This window comes from Anabrus simplex, chromosome 2 (genome assembly GCF_040414725.1).
Source record: "Anabrus simplex isolate iqAnaSimp1 chromosome 2, ASM4041472v1, whole genome shotgun sequence".
Taxonomy (NCBI): domain Eukaryota; kingdom Metazoa; phylum Arthropoda; class Insecta; order Orthoptera; family Tettigoniidae; genus Anabrus; species Anabrus simplex.
Genome location: NC_090266.1, coordinates 682,191,141 through 682,214,456, shown reverse-complemented (window position 1 = coordinate 682,214,456; position 23,316 = coordinate 682,191,141). Strand labels below are relative to the sequence as shown.

Sequence of the window (23,316 nt, the reverse complement as noted above, 5' to 3'; positions counted from 1 at the left end):
ACATAAACGATCTCAACGTAGTTTTTAAGCATCTTACTCAAATTCAATCAAAGGGAAGGGTAATTCAAGGATGCCAAGTTCATTATTTTACCCTGAAATAACTGTCCCCTTGTAATTCTTTCAGGAAATATCATTCATATTTGGGAAGATTCTAATTATGGGCTGAATGCCAACTGAAATTGAAATCATAACTTATATATCAATTACTTGCCTCAATTCTATTTTATGGAGTTATTGGTTTCCTTTTTACAATTTGCTTTGTGTCGCGACGACACAGATAGGTCTTATGACGACGATGAGATAGGAAGGACTAGGAGTGGAAGGAGGTGGCCGCGGCAATAAATACATTACAGCCTCTGCATTTGCCTGGTATCAAAATGGGAAACCACGGAAAACCACCTTCACGGTTGCCGACAGTGGGGACCCACAATCTCCTGAATGTAAGCTCACAGTTGCACAACCCTAACCGCACGGCGTTGTTGTTGACATAGATTTTAATATTCCTTAAACTAAATAACCAGTCAGTTATCATAATGTTTGAGAATTATAAAATAGAGAGAATATTTGAGACGTGGTGTAAACTTCTTTTACATGCTCAGAAAGAAGTTTCTTAACTCCCACATAAACCGGATTTATTTCATCACGGTAAATACTACTAAATAGGGACAGAAAAATCATTGGCATGTACTCACGTTTATTTGAACAACGGTCATTATATTGAAATTAAAATAGAACTCAGTAAATTATGTGACTCTTCAGATGTTAGTATTCAAAAGTATACAAATAACATTGTTTCTACGTCCATAACCTAGTGTTTCAGTCGTACAGCTTTCAGTGTTCGTGTAGGATATTTATTGTCCTTGAACTGCAGCTAACATTATCAACTGGACTATGAATGATCCGCCCAATACGGGCCAGATTATTAATTCTGCCCTACAGACTTGTTACGCAGATCCAGCTACAACACCTATGCGAATAAATCCTCTTGATTTTCAATCCGATCTTCAAGATCAACAGCAACAAGCCCTCCCAGTGAAGCAACATCACACTTTACGTACTAGATATCACGAAGGGAGCAACGTCAGCACCGGAAACTTATCAACTGAACGAGAATCAAGTACAGGTACACATAGTCATAATAGTTCTAATATGAAGTACAATTTAGACCCTAAAACTAAGCGTTTTCATGCGATCCCAATTTACATATGGAACATTCAGTAGATATGGATACTGAGAACGAAAATGAATCTTTCCGACACAACTAATGACACAAATACATCTGTTAATACCCCATTATCTGTCCCAGCAACTTTTACAGGGGGTACACCTCCGTCATCCCGTCTCAGTCAAAATAATAGGTACAAAACTACTGATAATGGACCGTTCCTTGTTGTTGATGAAGGGACTAAGGATAATATAGGGAAATTACATTCTATGTCAATAGGACGATTAATCTTTAGTGAAAATATAATTCCCCGTCAACAAGTTCTGGACATTAAACCTTCTGGTAAGAATAGACTTCGTTTCGAGAACTTAGCTGCAAACAAGCTAGTTGAATCAAACTTTTTGAAGGAAAGACACCTTGATGTCTATATTCCAAGTAGTGTTGTGCACAGGCTAGGGATTATCAGAAATGTAGACACGACATTTAGTGAAAATGAAATTCTAAAGGAAATGCAGAATGCTGTTCCCATTTCCCAAGTGAAACGATTTACAAAAAATCTTCCCAATGGAGACACGTAACCAATTCCAGTCTGCCTCATAACATTTCGTGCCCAACACCTACCTCAACACATGTATATCCTAGAACACGATGCGAAGTTCAACCTTACATATTTCCAGTCCTGTAATGTCACCGATGTTTAAGATATAACCATTCAATATCTCAGTGCAGAGGACACCAGCGCTGCAATAGGTGTGCGGGACCCCATGACGTAAGAACTTGTACTGACACTTCACCACCAACATGCATGTATTGCCACGGTCCACACTTAGCCACGGATAGGGAGTGTCCCGAGTACAAGGAATGGTCCGAAATAAAATATCTTATGGCTCAGAATAATGTATATCAAGAAGTAGCAATCAATATGTTCCATAACAGAAATTATTCTACTGCTGCAATGGTCCCGTCTTTCAATTGGCAAAGCAGGCAAGACTTCCCTCCTCTCTCACAATCAGCGGTCCCGTCTCAAGCTGACTTTCAGCCCCATTTACCACGCACGGATATCTCGCCGGCTAACATGCAGCCTCGGCATCCAGAAAAGGTTTCTCAGCGAGTAAACAACCTGACCAACTCGCCGTTAATCTCATATCACCATCAACAACAAATTATGCCTCCTCAAACACAACAAACGCGATGAGAGTGCATCCTCGCACACCACAGAAATTGCATCGGCCCCAGAGACCTCCTCCTCCCAAATACACCGAAACCGAATTATCCATCGATTCAACAACGTCAGTATATTACCCCACATTTGCCTGTAACACCAATTTCCCACAACCTCTATCCCCCAACCACATATCATAATGCCAACCGCCTCCCAAAATTATGAGCATCTGATCGGAAAGATATTTAATCTTATAATGCTCCTCGTTACTCAAGCTCAATCTATAACGCCCGAGGACTTTAATTCGGCTATCATACATAATATGATCGCAAGTATATTTACTTCAGGTAATAAATAAAATACTCCAATGGAACGCACGATCCGTACTTCCGAATAAAGAAATATTACGGAGAGTTTTATACAATGAAGGTATTGATTTAGCAACCTTGAGTGAAACTTGACTTAAGAACGATTCTAAGCTAACTATTCCTGGCTATAATGCCATCCGACAAAACCGAGAAGACGGTTATGGAGGGGTACCAATATTAATGAAGAATACAATCCCATACGTAGAAACAGTTATTGATCACTCGCAGATTGCAAGTTTTCAGGCCGTTGCCGCAAAAGTTCGCATTAACAACCAAGATATTACATTGGTCTCATTATATAGCCCACCACGAACAAAAATTCAACTTCAAGACTGGTATTGGCTTACACAACAGATAGAGTCACCTTTCCTCTTTTATGGTGATTATAACGCACATAGCACAACATGGGGTTGCGAGATAAATGATACATACGGTGAGGCTGTCTTGCAAATATTAAATGAGTTCAGTTTATTTGTGTTAAACGATGGATCAGCTACCCTGTTACCAGTACCGGGACAACGTCCCTCCACTGTCGACCTAACCATTTGTTCTTCTAATATCTCATCTGATTTTCATTAGAAAATCTTGCCGTATTCAGTGGGTTCTAATCATTATGCTATCATCATTTCGCCTTCACCGGTCAAACCCACTATTAAATGGAACGTTCAAAACGCTGGCTGGGTCAAACACAGAAGGGTGATAGACGCAAATATACACTATGTGTTCCATCAAACAACCATGTTTGATAAATACAACTCCTTCGTACACATCATTAATTTAGCTGCCGCCATATCCATTCCTGAACGAAAACAAACCAACATTTCAAAAACATTCCCTACTCCATGGTGGAATTCCGAATGCAGTCGACAAATCGCGAAGAGAAATCAGGCCCTCTGCAAGTTCAAACGAGCCACTACAGTGAAAAAATTCCTCAACTACAAGAATATAGATGCGGCAGTCAAACGCTTTCTGAAAAGGGTAAAGAAGAATAGCTGGAGATCGTATTATGAAAAACTGACCAAAGATACTCCCATATCGCAAATATGGTCGATGGTTAACAAAATGAAGAAAAAACGCCAACCCATAAAGCACTTAAATGTTGGACAGAAGAGTGTTCAGACCCTATTGCTCCACCAACGACCTCGCTTACCCCGAAACAGCGTCCACAGTTGGAACTTTCCCGACCTACACAAGATAATCTTACATCACCTTTCACGTTACATGAATTAGAACAAGTTTTAAAAACTACTGCTAACTCTGCGCCTGGATATGACCATATACATCACAGCATGTTTTTTAACTTATCTCGCAACGCCAAGGAAATATTGCTATTAATTTTCACATATATTTGGAATGAAAACAATTTTCCCGACGACTGGACGACGCAGATTATTGTCCCAATTTCAAAACAAGGTAAAGATCCGAACGAAGCTCATTCTCACAGACCCATCGCTCTATCTTCATCCATAGCTAAAACTTTTGAACGGCTGTTGAAACTTAGACTGAAGTGGTGGTTAGAGTTTCTCAATTTTTTGCCTCGCTCTCAATATGGGTTCCGGAAAAGTCGATCTACTCACGACCATCTTAGCATTCTGACTATGGACATCGAACGTACATTTCTAAACCATGTTTACTTTACCGCCACATTTGTTGATATATCTGGGACATATGAGAGCGTTATTATACAAGTACTTGCCGAAAAGCTACAAGACCTAGGTCTTCCCGAAATATCCGTGTGAAGTATACATAATTTACTTTTCCGGCGGACAATCTATATTAGCACCCAGGATAACACCTTGTATGGGCCCAGAGTAGTAACGAAAGGACTCCCTCAGGGTGCTATACTGAGTCCTTTACTGTATGCCATCTACACTGCAGATCTCGACCACATGTTTAAACAAACAGTCGCGAAGTTCTACAATATGCAGATGTCTGTATCTACGCATCATCTCAGTCTCTTTGGTTAACGTGTTTATGTCTAGATGACGCTGCAAGGAAACTCCACACCTGGACATTTCAAACAGGTGTTAATTTATCCCCCAACAAAATCCTCTATTATTGTCTTCACTCGAAAGAAACCCCACTCAACATCACCATCTATACGTCTTGGGCAATATTCCTTCCCCTTACGGACTTCAGCCAAGCTACTAGGCTTATACCTCGATAGTAAACTTACATAGAGAACCCATGTCGAGTACCTGGCAACTAAAGTGGGCCGAACGTTAAACATTATCAGAGCGTTATATCGAGTATGGTGGGGAGCTGACCCATCTGTTCTACTACTATTATATAGATCGTTAATGCGATCTGTACTAGATTATGGTTGCATCTTTTTCGGCAACGCACCGCAGTATGTTCTTCGAAAACTAGACGTCCTACAGTTCTGCGCACTCAGAATATGTCTCGGAGCCATGAATTCAAGTCCTACTAACGCACTACTGGTAGAGGCTAAAGAAATGCCCCTTCAGATAAGATGAGATATGCTTGCCAACAACTTTCTTCTGCAACGCTCGTCTATAACTAGCCACCCTCTAACATCTAAACTGCGCCGCCTCCTTCCTCTGTGTGACAGAGGAACAAACAGAAGACTACGGACACCTCTATTGGTCAAAAGCATGAAGAAATTACAGTACATTATACCCATTATTCTTCAAGATACATCGCTTCCAGTATTTCGACAGAGGTATGAACTTTCAGTATTTCAACCATCCACATATCATCTTCCAGATTTTATAACCTGCAATACCAATATCATCGAAAAAGTAACAAATTTCATCGTTGCATATTGGGACAGTTATACTCAGATATACACAGATGGGTATAAGACCGAAGAAGGAGTCGGTTATGCGTACTACTGCCCTGCACTCAACACTTGCAAAATGTTCTCCCATTCCAAAGAAGCTTCAATATTCACCGCTGAAATACTTACCATTAACTCAGCCATCACTTCACCAGAATATTAATTCCTACGGACTCCAAGAGTGCACTTCAAAAACTAGAACCATGCAGGAACAAGTGTTCGAATAAGTACATCATGGGCATCCTAAGTAGTACATACCAAGCTAAGGAAAACGGAAAAGAAGTTCATCTTATGTGGATCAAAGGCCACACTGGAATTATACACAATAAGACAGTAGACTAACTGGCAAAGCAGAGCATTACAGAAGGCCAGTTCCAAGAACTATCCCTTCCATACACGGACTTCCAAGGGCACATCAAGGAACAGGCTTACAAAGAATGTTCAAATTACTGGACAACAACTCAACTCATCAAAGGCAAGCATTACGCCGCTATCCAGAGACACATCCCACAGAAACCATGGTTCAATCTACTATCTCTAACTCTCCGCCATATCACATCAATTATTATCAGAATGAGACTTGGACATGCATCGTACCCCAGTCATCTGTTCAGACTCAACGTTATAGACTCCCCAAATTGTCCTTCTGATCCTAATCACGAACCAGACCTCAGCCATACAATTTTAGAATGCACTAGATACAAACCACAAGTAACCAATTTTTATCAAACGTTTATACAACTCAAAGTTCCACTTCCCACTTCCGTTTCGTCGCTGTTCAGCAACTATGACATCCGTATATATCAAGCAATAGTCAAATATTTAAGTGAAGCCAATTTAACATTGTGATACGTTTCTTCTATAGTCTGCATTTAAAATGTCCTCATCCAACCCAAGTTCCTGTACCGTGGCTTTCTATCACCAATTAGTCACAATGCCATGAAGTCCCAAGTGGTAAAGATGTTGCTCTTTGACCTTCCTGTTTTCACAATGTACAGAGCTGGCAGCATGGTCCTACGGACCAAATGCCAAAATGTTAATTAAAAAACTTTGTTTCTATTAAATTAGATTAAATTCTATGTATATAACTGAATATTTTAATTGGTTCGGCCACTAGGATACCACTGTCTATCCGACTCATTCGCTGAATGGTCAGCATCAAAGCCTTCGGTTCAGAGGGTCCTGTTTCGATTCCCAGCCGGCTAGGGGATTTTAATTGCATTCAGTTAACTCATCTGGCTCGGGAACTGGGTGTTCGTGCTTCTCCGAATGAACTCCTCCTCGTATACATACAATGCACCACCCTATATATACCACCACAGAAACACGGAATAGTGACAGGGGCGTAACGTTAGGGCCTGTAGTCCCTGCAATGCAGGCGGGCCTAGGCTTTAAGTGGCCCCGCAAACTCCTCGCAAAAAAAGTTAAAATAATATAGAGGCCTATGTAGAATAATGTCCCTGTGCAAGGATATGGTCAGGTCAGTTTTGTAGAATCAGTCCAAATAGTTTGTTTTAAAATTTGTACGTAGAGAAATTGTCATTTGGTTGCTTTTAGTTGCAGTTTTAATTTTTAAATTTTTTTTTTTTTTTGTTATTTGCTTTACGTCGCACCGACAAAGATAGTTCGCATGGCGACGAAAGGCCTAGGAATGGAAAGGAAGCTATTGGCTTTACGTCGCACCGACACAGATATGTCTTATGGCGACGATGGGACAGGAAAGGAAGCGGAAAGGACTAGGAAGGAAGCGGTCGTGGCCTTAATTAAGGTACAGCTCCAGCATTTGCCTGGTGTGAAAATGGGAAACCACGGAAAACCATCTTCAGGGCTGCCGACAGTGGGGTTCGAACCTACTATCACCCGAATACTGGATACATTCTCCACATTTAAGCGACTGCAGCTATCGAGCTCGGTGGGAAGGAAGCGGCCGTGGCCTTAATTAAGGAACAGCCCCAGAATTTGCCTGGTGTGAAAATGGGAAACCACGGAAAAGCATCTTCAGGGCTGCCGACGTTGGCATTCGAACCCACTATCTCCCGGATGCAAGCTCACAACTGCGCGCCCCTAACCGCATGGCCAACTCGCCCGGTTATTTCCTTTAAGTAGATCTGCTAAAATTAAATGCAGTCTTTCAGGTGTAGTGTTCTCTTTTGTTGGTTGGAATCGAACCCGTGATCATGGGTCGGACACCACCACTGATCTCCCGTGGAAGCCAAACCAGTGAACGATGCGTACAACCTCTGGTGAAGCTGTAAAATTCAACATTTGTAGTAATAATAATAATAATAATAATAATAATAATAATAATAATAATAATAATAATAATAATAAACAATGATGCATGGCATTTGTATAAGCTTGGTGGTGACCTAATGAGGATGAAATGAATGACGAAGACATCATAAATACCCAGTCCCCAAGCCAGGGGAATTAACAGTATGAGGGTTGATTCTGAGAACTGAACCGGGGCCATCAGACCAAAGGCAAGCATTCTATCCATTTAGCCACAAAGCCGGACTTTAATTTGCTAAACCTTAGGCTTGGCGTCTCCGAAGACCGTAAAAGTAGTTAGTGGGACGTAAAGCAAATAACATTATTATTTATTATTAAACCTTAGGCTACCATCTCCACTGATCAGGTGTAGTGTATTGGCAGTAGCAGAGGCCAGGACAGTAGCTTATGAAGCAGCCATGACAACTCAGCAGGCTACTCTGTTCGCTACTGGCTGCAGCTCGAAACTCCTAAAAGGCTTGACATTCACTAAACCAACCATTGAAAAGAAGTGACCTAAGTCTAGTGGTAGCCACGTCTTGGACTCAGCATACGCCACTGATTAGATCCTGTAGGGCAAATCTTGTATCAAGTATATACATCAATAACGGGGTTTTCAAACGTATGTATGTGCCTTAAAACAAGCATCAACTGAAAATACCACCAACTTAGGTACCTTTACTCTACATACTTTTTCACTCTGTTGTTTCTGTTTGTTTCTTAATTAGAAACGACTACCGGTACGTATATTAAATGAAATGTTCTGTAATTTCAGGGAAAGCTGATGGTGTGTCTGCCATTAATACCATCAATGGATTAATGGGACTGAAAGCAGATGGCACCGCTTGGCCTTCTATAGGCAAAGAAAAGCTCACAACTTACGGTGGAGTATCAGGCAATGCTACCAGACCAGTGGCGTTACGTGCGGTTTCAGCTATTGCTAAGGAACTTCCTGGATTTACGATACTAGGAATTGGTGGGATTGATTCTGCTGAAGTAGGACTTCAGTTCTTGCAGTGTGGTGCTTCTCTCCTTCAGGTGAAATACTCCTTCTTTACGTTGATTTCTCTTTTTTGTGCTGATTACTAAATCTGTCTAATGTTAGTAAGCCGACAACTCTCTTTATCTGTAAGACACTGAAATTTGTGAAAAAATAATAATATAGAACAAAAGGTTAACTTAATTTTCCATGCGGGGATAATTTGTCGATTAATAGAAGTAAACGAGACTTTGAATAATAACCGAAAAAAAGCAGTAAGGTCCAATATCTCTTATGTACGAAAAAGATAGAAATTGAGGACATATTGTACTCGCTCAAAGCCTGAGTCCCAACCAGCATTAATCTCAGGGGGTGTTACGGTCCGAATCTATCGCAACTAATAAACAATAAAAATATGAAGATATAAGATCTATAATTAAATGTATGGGCGCCATCCAATCAGTACTACAGGGTTGAACGGGACACTCTAATCATTAACTTTAAGGCTCATCATAAAAAGACACAGAAAATATATTAAATCAGATCAAAGGGAAAAATATGAAGGCTCCATCCTAGGAATGGGGACGGATACTTAAACGATCACCAAGGGCTTACTATGCTACAAGAACAAGAACCTGGAACTGTTTCCTTGCAAATGCTAAAGGAGCATTTTATTTAAGTTGAAAAATTTTACATACAACAAAATTCGTTGACCCTTAATTTGCCGGTTATTTGGCAAATCATTCCTGAAAATTTTACATAATATTTTACACTTTTGACTACCCATCCATTTGTGTGGTGGAACCGTTGATTTCCGAAGGTGTCGGTTCGACCCTTGTGAACACAATGACCATTGATAGTCATGGACCAATTACCTGTTGGCCAAGTGGGCGCGATCACATGAATCATGTCATCGCCTCCACTTTTATTGAGATGAGACCAACCCGGGATACTACAAAACTCTCCCCGGGTACCTAACCCAGATATGCTAATCGTTAACTGAAGGAAACGGCAAAGAGACTCTAACCTAATGGTCCAGATCGAGGGATTTGCCATCACATTACAAATATCAACTTAACTATTATTTACGACAACTTGACGTTACTACGTTATTCCGCCAGCTGACTTCCCTAGTATCATTTAACATCATCAATCGAAATAATAAAAAAAAATGTAAATGTTTATTATTATTATTATTATTATTATTATTATTATTATTATTATTATTATTATTATTATTTGTGGAGATCATGATTATCGTAACTCGTAATCATCATTGATTTGGAGTCAAATCAAAAGACCTGCTCTTGGCGAGCCGAACTTGTCCTCGGACACTCCCGGCACTAAAAGCCATACGCCATTTCATCATTGATTTAATATTTTAGTTTCATTTTTCACCATTATTATTATTATTATTCTCAAAAGTAATATACTAAATTCTTCTTCTTATTTTCTTCAAATTATTATTATTATTATTATTAGTTTGAAAATTCGATATTTCAGTTTCAATTCCCACGACTATTATTATTGTTCTCAGAAATAATATAATAAATTCCTCTTCTTATTCTTCTTCAAATTATTATTATTATTATTATTATTATTATTATTATTATTATTATTATTATTATTATTATTATTATTATTATTATTAGTTTGAAAATTCTATATTTTAATTTCAATTCTTACACGGCAGTTCATTATTATTAGGTTTAATGCATAACCCTTTTTACAATTTCGATCTAGTTGGGCATTTAATCAATCAATTAAGACATGATTTACTTGGATTATTATTATTATTATTATTATTATTATTATTATTATTATTATTATTATTATTATTATTATTATTTCGAAAATTTATATTTTAATTTCCCATCTTTTAGAATTTAGTCACATATGTTAACTCCCAATATGAACCACCAAGATACGATTTCATATCGGTTGGGATATAATAACGGTATTCGAACCCGCAAACTTATTTTCGTACTGTCGTTAATTTATGGGAACACCATGTCCTCCCAAGACAATAATAATAATAATAATAATAATAATAATAATAATAATAATAATAATAATAATAATAATTGCTTTACGTCCCACTAACTATTTTTTGGTCTTCGGAGACGCCGAGGTGTCGGAATTTACTCCCGCGGGAGTTCTTTTACGTGCCAGTAAATCTACCGACACGTGGCTGACGTATTTGAGCACCATCAAATACCACCGGACTGAGCCAGGATCGAACCTGCCACGTTGGGGTCAGAAGGCCGGCGCCTTAACCGTCTGAGCCACTCAGCCCGGCCTCCTCCTCCCAAGACAAATCTCAAATCCCATGGCACCTCGCAGTTGGGCAAATACATCCAATCTCTGCAAGTGCCAAAGTATTCCTTCCATTTCATTTTGAAGTCCATTTATTCCACTGGAACTCCTCAAACATTTAATTCACTAATTAATCTTCGGTGCGTGGACTCCTGCCACTCATGACACCGAATCGGCATATTATATCGAGTTAGGCCCCAAGATCCTTCTATTTCTTCATCAACATCAGTACGATTCATTTTCATCTCGAGCCGTATTTTTGTCCCACACGACTTCCATCATCAAAATTTGGCTCAAACCACTCTGGGCTTTCAACATAGCGTGACCATCATATACAAATGCCTCTGTCGCTTTTAAACAACTATTTATGATTATTGTGGAATCCAAAAACGTTAAATCAACAATTAAGGTTAAAATCAAATTTACTGCCTGAATTAAAGTCTTCCACGCCATATGTTATCTCGACATTGAAATTACTTTAACTTGCAATCATTCCATCAACTTAGGCCCGTGCCATTATTCACAAAGCATTATTATTAAATACGCATTTACACATTACCCATGTTCATTTATTACTCCGATACTTCTACTGATCATTATATTTCTGTCCACTGGCGAAACCTCGCGGCACAAATAATCATCGATATTTACAGACAATTCAATGAACTTCATTCCGTCCCACAACAATTAAAATCACTTGGCAACCCTCTACCGCTGGATAATCTTACTACCTGCCTTAATATCTATAAAGTTTCCGATAACGGAAAACACTTTGGAGCACTGCTAAAGTGAATATTAATCTTATCTTTACATGAGACGTGCTCCACGTATAATTACAAACAATTCAAGCACTTTAATACACAAATCAACCCTACTCTACTCTATTAAATAATCAAAAGTATAATGAGTGCTTCATCTAATTATGTACATATTAATTTGTCCCTTTGTCTATCTATCTCTGAATTTATGCGAGCCGGAAACGGCTCGTCTCACAATCAAGTTACCATAATTAAAGAATATGATTTCTTCCCGCCAACGATAGCAATCTACAAATTTATATTAAGGGATACTCATCTCAGCCTTGTAGTTTGCTAAACCGGACGAGGAGCCTAGTCCCATCCGGTTTTAGCACTGTATCCTCCTGGCATTCATGCGAGCTTGAAGAGGTAATCCTAGACACTTTTTATTATTACACATTTTAAATCTTATATAAACAAAAATAACCTTTGCACTTGTAATAATTTGCACTCTAACTTTAACATATAAATTTAACACTCTTGGCTTTTTTATCTAGCCCACTTAATGTAAATATACATTATTCGTGCCTTCCCCGGACACTAGGAACATGTAATACCTCGGTATCACTTTCAACGGCCCGGCGCGCACTCGATTTTTCCCGTCTCACGTTCGCGTAGCTGACCAGGTATCAGTTATTAATTGACTGTTTACTTGGTGAAATTCCGTCGAATACCCACGACCGTTCTCACGTAACGTATTTCCTATTCTTGATATAGAACCTCACATTCCTATCCGTAGGTTTTGATTTAATGAGTTCTGTGAATATTCTAACTCCTGCTAGAAGACGGTTCAAGACTGTAATACGAACTAATGCACGTCCTGGATCACTGTGCTACGTAACTTAATAACAACTCAAACAACTCCCCACGAGTAAGTACGCACCCTGGCGTAGTAACGGCTCGAACAATTCTTCACAAGTAAGTTACATCCGTCCCCACGACCCTGTATTTATATTCGTCTTACCTCCCCTCCGAGTTCACGAGAGGTCACCTTAGAGCATGCAGTTCCAATAGCCTCGTACGACTATTTGCGGCCCTGCCAGTGGCTTAAACTTAGGATCCACTGCTGTAATTATATTATTTTAGCCTCTATGCCAATTCTCAAATAATATCGTTCGCTGGTAATTGATATAATCGTGAATTTAGCTCCTGTATCCCAGGCGGGGATTTCGCGCCGTTTTGTAGCGTCTCTTGCCTGCCGCCAATCAACGGATAGCGTCCATGAATTCTCAGAATTACGCCAGTCAATCTCCCTCAATTAATAACTTTTATTATATGGCTAGGCTTCTAAATTTCACCTTTTCTCGAATTTATAAATCACTTCCTTCTATAAATTTAATCCGTGGGGTTAACGTTGATATGCTTCTTACAATACGAAGTTCTCGTGACTGCTTATGCCCAGCGAATTTTACGATTGGTCCAAGCTTACGAGGGACTGAGAAGTTTCATATTTTTTTCTTTAAGTACCAACCTTGCGTTCAGCCCTCGCTAGTACATTGGAGATCCCCTGACTTCATTTCTAGGAATTCTGCACTCGACCCATCTGGTGTTTCGCACTATAACTTCGCCCGCAGCTCTGAAACTTTTCCACTGACTTGGAAATAACTCTTGCCTTTTCCTTCCCCCTCGTCACAATTTCTGAGAATTCTAATTCTGCTGACCATTGTATTTCTTAATCTTGGTGGAGACAACAGTCTGTGGCAGGTTTCACAATACCATCTCGGCCTGGCCTGTACTTACAATACATAAAGTAAGATATTCTTGCTTCTGAAAATGAAATATATATTCCTCAATAATAAATTACAATTGAATGACGCCTATCACACCCCCACCAGAGCACAATACATACATACATACATACATAAAATCTGCCTGTCTGATTGATTGATTGATTGATTGATTGATTGATTGATTGATTGATTGATTGATTGATTGATTGATTGATTGATTGATTGATTGATTGATTGATTGATTGATTGATTGATTCCCAACTCGTGAATCCTGAGGGATGACGAAGTTAGGGAAGTGGGGAATAGAGTCAGTTTATATAATTGGACTTCATGTAAAATTTATTTATTGAGATTACCGTGTTATCAATGCGTTCGTTTTATATCTCTAAGTTATTTCCTTTTTCATCACTTTCTTGGCAGGACTTCTCTTTTATGAGCTTGAAAGGAACAAAATAAAACGGGTGGTAAGAGAAAATAACGTAATGGAGATATATTCCCGAGTAAGCTGAGGGGATTCACACTTCAAGCGATATCCAAAGTTACGCAATGGTATCAAATGAAGAATGTGTCCAGTCGCAGCTAGGAGCAGAAAGATGTCATTTGTACTGTTAAGAGCGCTGAAGTGCTATATACCAAGGTGACTGAAAGAATTTGCATGTAGGTTGTGCATTTTGAAATACACGAATTGATAAGTTATATTACAGAGAAGTGTGATGAAAAGGCATTAAAATGTTATATTATCCGTTGAATCGGCCACTAAAGAGTATTATGGTGAAGTTTCGGATAAATTCATGAACAAAATCATAGCGACATAAGAGCGAGAAGAATAAATAATAATAATGTTATTTGCTTTACGTCCCACTAACTACTTTGACAGTTTTCGGAGACGCCGAGGTGCCGGAAATTAGTCCCACAGGAGTTCTTTTACGTGCCATTAAGTCTACCGACACGAGGCTGACATATTTGAGCACCTTCAAATACCACTCGACTGAGCCAGGATCGAACCTGCCCAGTTGTGGTCGGAAGGCCAGCGCCTCAACCGTCTTAGCCACTCAGCCCGGTCCCTTTATCTTTACTGATCTTAGTAATTGCTGGTTGCATATGTCAAAATAATGTATTTTAACATCTAGTATCCCACGCGTTATGTACAACTGTGATAACAGTTCTAAAGGAATGTAAGTTATATGTTTTTTGTATGAAAATTAGGAAGTTTTGAACTTGTTAATCTACTGTAACGATTTAATGATTTTGAATCCCAAATTGAGACGTTAGTTTTAAACAAAAATGTATGTTGTAATGTGCAACAAATGTTCTAGGTATTCATCACTCTTCAATGTTATACTGGAAATAATGATTTGAAGATAATGAGTACAAAGGATACGCATTTGATTATAGTTAACATCAGCGTATAACTAGCCTTCGGGCATTTCCTTCCTGTGATAATAATACACAAATATGAAAAACTAAATCCCTTCACATGTGTCGTTTTTAACTTGAACAGTGAGCTTAAAAGTAAATGCTGTTCTTCTTTGTAGAACCTATCATTCTCCTGGGACGGTCTTTGCCTTGGAAGAGATAGAGAGTGCACTGGAGACAAAGTAAACCACTGCTAAAATATACTGTATGTACAAATCATGACTAACAGCCGACACCTGAATTTTGTATTACTGTGTTCCTGGAAGCATCCGGTGACTTTCTGAAACTATCGACCCTTGTGATTCAAATTAAGTGTGATACAATAAAATATTATTCAATTATTGGTATTTTTGTTCGGTGTATGGTTAATGACACCTGTGGAAGTGTAACTCGGAGAATGCTTACATCATGTACACGTGCATTTTTCCATATTTTGATCACGTGTTACGTACTAGCACAATATATCCTTAAAGTAGCCTGCAAATCTTCTATTAACCGATCATAAGTCAAACAGCTTTACCAGTTTCTATAGCTAGTGCTGTGATATCAGTTGATTCTGTTTCTTTATCAGCTGTGTTATTTTTGCTACTGGTTTAACGTCGCAGTAACGCATCAAAGGTTTTCGGTGACGGAAGGGTGGAAAAGGAATAGAATCGGGGAGGTAGGGAGCGAGGCCTTAATTAAGGCACAGATCCATTTTTTGCCTAGTGTGAAAATCGGAAACCACGGAAAAACATCGTCAGGGCTGCCGACAATTGGATTCGAACCCACCATCTACAGAATGCAAGTTTACAGCTGCGCAAAAAATGTGCTATGTTGGGCTATATGATTACATTCACTTTCTATGAAGCATTTTAGTACTAGATGATAATGTTTAATTTTGTTTTGTTATTAGGTTGGCAGTGCAATCCAAAATCAAGATTTTACCCTGATTGATGATTACGTGACAGGTTTAAAAACTCTGTTGTACTTGAAGGGTATTGAGCAACTGAAATCATGGGATGGCCAGTCACCTCCTACAACGAAACTTCAAAAAGGAAAGCCTGTCACAAGCCTAATGGAAGATAATGGCCAAGTAAGTATAAAATAATATATTTCAGTTGTGTGTTTTATTATTTTACTTGAATTTCCTTGTCCACACTTTCTTTTATCTACACTACCTATTTCAAGAGCAGCACAGCTATCATTCTTAAAGGCACTTGTTTAAGGAACCATGCGTATAACAAACTGTCAATTACAAATGATCTTAGGGAATATCAGATTATCTGAAATTTTCACTAAAAGTAATTCTACAAACATGACTGGCCTTTAGAAAAAGTTGTCCAAGACGTTGAAATGTTGGTGTTCTAATGAAAGACTCATACATCACTGGTGGTTGAGCAGGTGATCTCACACATGCCTGTTACATTAAGTTCATTACGTGCAGTGAAGGTGAAGTCTGCTTACTGCGTGCCAGATTGCAATATTGGATCTGGACAATTGAGAAGTGTTCTGGAAGCATTTTTTTACTGTAAGCGTTTTTGATATAGCATTCCCGCTTATTTTAACATATGTTTGACAGCTACTTGTCTCAACTCCTGTGCTCTTGTACTCTTGTACTCAAAGCATACAGTGTTAAGAAATAATACTTATTCTGTGACTTGGTCTGTACCATATCTCTTATGCAACGGGTCATGTTCACAATACTCTTTATCTTTCAGGAGATACTTTTACGGATAATTCATAGATTCCACTCAATGTAACTCGAGCTGCAACTGAATGAGTCGGTGATCCTCCCGACACAGTTGCCCGTCGAGTTGATCCTGCCCCATGCCTCTAAGCATATGTCCCTTTATTTGACCACTACAGCCATACATATATAACCGTAGATGCATTTCAGTCAACGCGTGCAGCTAAAGCCCGCACACCTAACCTTCTCTCGCCGGTGACAGTTGTTGATATCCTGCTGGTATCCGTCAGTGAGTCCTGTTCCACTCCACGTCACTCTATCTCACAGATTATTCCTCATCTAAGTTCTACTGGGCTTCACATACAAAAGGTGATTCGTCTGTGATCAATCAATTTGGGAGAGCTATATGAAAAAACCGACTGGTCTGAAACCAGTATCGTTTACGTACCAAGCACTCATCATTCCACATCACCAATATAATCACGAATGACCCATTCCTTCGTGGTGTTCAATTTCAATGTTCCCTCTTCTATGTGTATTTTTATTTGGAATGCTATGTTCACATTCATGGTCTGATGAGTGTACTATTTTATATTCGGGTATAATTCATATGAATTTTGTCACAGTATTAACTAACATACGTTTAAAATGTGATCAAATTTTGCATAAGAGCACCTCCTGACACCATTGTGTTTCTTCATTCACAGAGCTTGCCATTTTTTGGACCATATCAGAAAATTAGAGAAGAAAAAATTGCAGAGCTGAAGAGAAATTCTGACCTGCTTGAAAGCAAATTGCCAGAAATACGTCCACCGAACAAACCGAGCCAAGCAGTTCCAAAGCTTAACGACGTAGTTGGTCGGGCAACCACACTAATAGGGCCTTACAAAGCACTGGATAACAAACAGCAAGTAGTTGCTGTCATTGATGATGTAAGTAAATAGTCATGTACTATCGTGTATTTTAGTAATGTGATCAAAATTTTCCAATTATTTCTGCACCACTGGGAATGTCTTCTAATGCCAATCGAAACTTCCGGTTTTGACAACATTGATGACTAGTCAGTCATTATAATTTATGTACCGTTCTTTACTAAAGTTGGTCCCTTATCTAGATTTATGTTATCATAACTAACCGTATATTTTCAGTTGAGTCGCCCATTTTCAAAAACCGTTAAAACAATAGAAGTTCAGATTTATGTTCGCAAGTCGTCCGTTAATCCCCCTCTGTAGTGTAGTGGTTAGTGTGATTAGCTGCCACCCCTGGAGGCCCGGGTTCGATTCCCGGCTGTCCCACGAAATTTGAAAAGTGGTATGAGGGCTGGAACGGGGTCCACTCAGCCTCGGGAGGTCAAATGAGTAGGTGGGTTCGATTCCCACCTCAGCCATACCGGAAATGGTTTTCCGTGGTTTCCCACATCTCCTCCAGGCAAATGCCGGGAAGGTACCTAACTTAAGGTCACGGGCGATTCCTTCCCCCTTCCTTGTCTATCCCTTCCAATCTTCCCATGACCCCACAAGGCCCCTGTTCAGCATACCAGGTGAGGCCGTCTGGGCGAGGTACTGGTCATTCTCCCCAGTTGTATCCCCGACCCAATGTCTCCCGCTTCAGGACACTGCCCTTGAGGCGGTAGAGGTGGGATCCCTCGCTGAGTCCGAGGGAAAAGCCAACCCCGGAGGGTAAACCGATTAAGAAAGAAGAAAGAAAGAAAGAAAGTTATCCGATAGATGGCATCGTGTTACGTGTTGTAAGCCGTACTTGGCGGTACTTGGACGTTATTTCCCATCCAAATTCATGATTGAATATCGTCTACAGTTCTAGAACCCTTAACATTAACTACGTTATAGAGTCTAGGATACCTCCACATACAAATTCTTATAACTACCGCACACATCTTTTCTGTTTCCATCCTCTTTATATTTCTTTTTCCACATTCCTCTTACAATATTACATAGTTTTACTGTTCTCCTTGGTGTCCTCCATTCTCTGTTTAATAACTTAACAAGAGTGAAATATTCAGGTTCATTTTCGATTTTACCTCTCTCCTTCCCATCTATATACTGTACTTCTCTCTGACCTTTCTTGTTTCCTAAAAGTCTCTTGGTAGGAGTGTCATTTCCATATCTTTGTTGCATAAAATACATCGAGTTTCCTTGTTTTTTATCTGATGGCTTTATTCTCATATACACCCATCATCCACCAAACTATCCCTCTCATTTCCCTTTTTGTTAAAATTTCAGTCTTTATGCGATATTTTTACTTATTTTACAAATTCATTAAGTGTTCTCTTGGTATAACATTATGTCCTTTTTGTTTGTCTTTCAATGTCTTTCACTGTTTCGACCACCTTCCTACACAATCCCATATCATCCCTTGATAAATGTCTTTCTCCTTGGTATCCCATTCCTATGTCGTCCAGTAGTTTCTTCACCCCAGTAACCCTCATTTTGATGTTTCATTTGGTGCTGGTATGCAACAATTAGAATTGCATCAAGTGCCCTCATCCTTACACTCAACCAATATTTAATTATTCATTTAACAATATCTGCCCATATACATCATTTACACGCCACCGTTTGCAGTACAACTTGGCAATCCCATTATTATTTTGGCAAATTTACTTAAAACTACATCTAATGCCGTAATTCCATCATCTACTCCCCAAATTTATGCACCTACTCATCTTACATAGGTCTAAGTTGATGAAACATCCTAAAAACTGGGACTGGATGTTGTCCTCGTCAGCATCTCAACACGATCGTCCCTAGGTATTCAATTATTTTAATAACTTCTAGTTTTGTCTTAGCCACTCACCACTGTTCACTTTTCGTGAGTTTGTTACCCCTTTTATACACCTTAACTCTGGTTTTCTGTGGATAAATTTTTCGATTCCATTCTCTCCAATAAATAGTGTACTGTCCCATTAATGCTATTTTGCATTTTGATTATTCTGTGAGTAGAGGGATATTATCTGCAAATATCAGACCCGGAAGATCTTTAGCGATGGCAGATTGGCTGAACAGATAAAGAGAACAAAATGAAGGAAATAAGTGCTCTGGATTCTAATAAATACCGGATAGAAAGATGCCACACATCAAATATGAAGTTCAGCAAAACGTATCTAATTCGGTAGATAAAACGAAGTTATTGTATGAAGTATTAAAAGAAGTAGATGGATGTTGTTACTTGAGTAGTATAATAACTAATCATAGCAGAAGTAAGGAGGATATAAAATGCAGACTAGCACAAGTAAGGGCGGCCCTTCTCAAGAAAAGTAATTTGATCACTTCAAATATTGATATTAAAAATATTTTTGAAGACTTAAATCTGGACTGTGTCTTTTTATGGAAGTGAAACATGGATGATAAGTAGCTCAGAAAGGAAGAAAATAGAAGTTTTGGAAATATGGTGTTACAGAAGAATGCTGTTAGTGAGGTGGATAGATCGAATTACGAATAAAGATGTACTGAGTCGAATTCATGAGAGGAGAATGATTTAGCAAAATTTGACCTGAAAAAGAAATAGAATGATGAAACACATCTTAAGACATCCAAAGCTTGTTTAATTGGTTTTAGAGGAAAGTGTAGGTAGTAGCAACGGCAGGAGTACACTAAGTTGTGAGTATGAAAAAGAGATTAGAGTAGACGTAGGACGTAGTACTTAAGTAGAAATGAAAAGGTTAGCACAGGGTATGGTGGGATGGAATGCTGCATCAAACCAGTCTATGGACTGATGACCCAAACAACAACCTGTTATGAAATACTATTTCTGGTACTTCTTCTGGTCTTCAGTTTGAAGAGTTTAAAGGGGATCCTTTTCCTTGTAAAGGGTAAAAGGAACTATATTATAGGAAAAGTAATACCGTAGTCAAAATTACTGTAACTATGCTGAAGGTCATTCAAGTTCACAAATCAAGAAGTAAAGTACCTATTCGTCTTACACAATGAAGCATCCCAAAACATGGGACTGGATGTTTTCCTTATCAGTATCTCAACAACCAAAGACACGTTAGTGGCTAAAGTGTATGTATTGTGTAGTATTTTCAGTATTCTCTAGTAGTATTAGATAGTTTAATCTATAAAATATGAACTAACACTATATATTTATATTTATGTTTATTTATGTTTAAATACTTAGGAACTTGAAATCTGAAACTTATCTTAACCACTTATCTCTACTCCAGCATTTACTGCGAGGTTTTTGAAAAACCGTTGCTTTGTCATTGCCGTGGGTCCAGATGGCTGTAATCCTTCCACCAAGTTACGCCCCTCCCCTTGGCTAGGTCAATGACGCACTGTGTTTTATTTTTATTTGTAGCCCTTCCCTTAGTATTACTGTTATTATTATTGCTATTAATAATAATAATAATAATAATAATAATAATAATAATAATAATAATAATAATAATAATAATATCCTCGTATTACTATTCTTTTTGTAAACTATTCAAGGGTTCCTAATGAGCATCTAATGGGCTGCCTATTATACCGGAAATTTTCGTTATTTCTTTTTCGCTTACTTCATCTCTTTTGGAACAGTACATTTGAGTGCATTTATATTAATCTACTATAATAATTGTTACCGTAATTTGAATTGTTTTTGAAAACTATAAATGGGCTTTCCCACGGGTTGGTTAGATTTTCTTTACTTTTGCGTTATGTAATTTTCGTTTACGTGAATGGCCTTCGTGGAAATATATTCGTAGGTTTTATTATCATCAATTTATTTATTTATTTATTTATTTATTTATTTATTTATTTATTTATTTATTTATTTATTTATTTATTTAATTTGAAATAGTCTAATGAGCTTTTTTCACGGGTTGATTAATTTTGTTATGTAATTTACGTTCACGTGAAGGGCTTTCGTGGAACTGTATTCGTAGTTTATTATGAGGGATAGTCTAACGAGATTTTTAACGGGTTGGTTAGCTTTCCTTCAATTTTGCTTTGTGTTGCGGGGGGGGGGGAGGATAAATTTATGTTAATTGTTTGATTGAGCAATTTATGAAATGAATTAAATTGTAGGTTGTAAGACATTATTTTTATTGATAAATGAAGAACTTACTAAAACATCTGTAGTTGCCAAGACACTGCGTATATTCAGAGAATTTACTTCACATCAGAATATCCTAAACCACATTCTAGACCTGTAAGGCAGGTAGACAGTTCCCTTCACTTCTTATTTCCTTGACTTTTGCTTAGTCTCCATCTGGGATGCAGGGCTCTATGAATCTGTACATCGTTGTAACCAATAAAACAGGTCGAATTGCCAAGGTCCTCCGGAAGCACAATATAAAATCCGTATTTGGCACCATCACTAAAATGGCTCACAGTTAAGATAAAAGCAAGGAAAATTTGTTCCCACTATTACACCGTGGGGTGTACAAAATTCCCTGTGCTTGCGGCAAGGTATACATGGGCCAAACATGCCGGTCCATTGGTGCTCGTATCAATGAACCAAACCAAAACCAAACCCCATGGCACTACAGCCCTTGAAGGGCCTTGGCCTACCAAGCGACCGCTGCTCAGCCCGAAGGGCTGCTGATTACAAGGTTTCGTGTAGTCAGCACGACGAATTCTCTCGGCCGATATTCTTGGCTTCCTAGACCGGGCGTATCAATGAACACCACCAAAATATCCGTCTCAAGCAGCCAGACAAGTCAGCAATAGCTGAGCATGCCCTATCGTCGCGCCATGATGTCGTGTTCCAAGATGTTTGAGCTCTTACCCACACTTAACAATACTGGTCGAGGACTATATGGGAAGCTGTGGAAATACGTAAAAATCCTAACAGTTTCAACAGATATACTTGCTATCAATTAAATAATACGTGGTTGCCAGCCATTGAGGATTTACGTAATTATTTCTCCTCCCTTTCCCCTCACTATTGTTATTTCGTGTCGGTGTTTTCCAAATTCGTACTCTCCTCTTCACAAGACGGTTTATTGCAAGATAGGTGTTAAGTGTTATACTTTTACAACGTGTGTACAACTGTCATACCGCCGCCCCTACCCCGGCCGACTCACACTCATTATCCTCTGTTTTATCTACATACTTCCTTTCCATTCTTCAGCTCTATTGTTTTCTTCTATCCTGTGAGTATTTCATTGTACTTTATTTTATTTATTTTTATGTATTCTACCACATTCGTCCCTCATGACCTTGCTGTTACTTCGTAAAGGACACACGGCGTAACAGGGAACATCCTATTGGAGCTTACATGTCGTCAGCTACCACTTGGAAGGCCAACGTACAATGAACCATCATAGTGAGGAATGAGAGTACCACTTGCTATAGACCAACGGTAAAGCATTCTTAAATTCAAACCGTCATTATTAGAAAAGTCGTCCTCGTGAACGGTCAATATTTTCTTTTGAAGACGTGGAACAAAGTTCTCTATGAAAAATAATGAATTCCACCTGTTTTCTTGATACGGCAAAAGCGCAAAAGGTTATTATCATGTCTACAATTACGGACCGTAAAAGCATCAATGTAAAAATGTTGGGATTGCCAAGCTACATTGCAAATAGTGGAGCGAGAATGATGTGCGGAGGGATGGGTATACGAGCATATATTATGAAACGAATTGTTAAGTATTGCTTGAGACTAAAATGGGGAAAGGATGTGACATTCTATACACA

At 38.7% G+C, this 23,316-nt stretch overlaps 1 protein-coding gene across 1 annotated transcript in view; it reads left to right on the top strand.

Moving 5' to 3' along the window:
- Positions 1-23,316, top strand: part of su(r) (dihydropyrimidine dehydrogenase su(r)) — a 280,719-nt gene that overhangs the window by 216,140 nt on the left and 41,263 nt on the right. Inside the window, exons 15-17 of the mRNA XM_067141269.2 lie at positions 8,542-8,804; positions 15,900-16,079; positions 17,381-17,605. Coding sequence (XP_066997370.2) covers positions 8,542-8,804; positions 15,900-16,079; positions 17,381-17,605 — 668 coding nt within the window. The remainder of the gene's footprint in view (positions 1-8,541; positions 8,805-15,899; positions 16,080-17,380; positions 17,606-23,316) is intronic.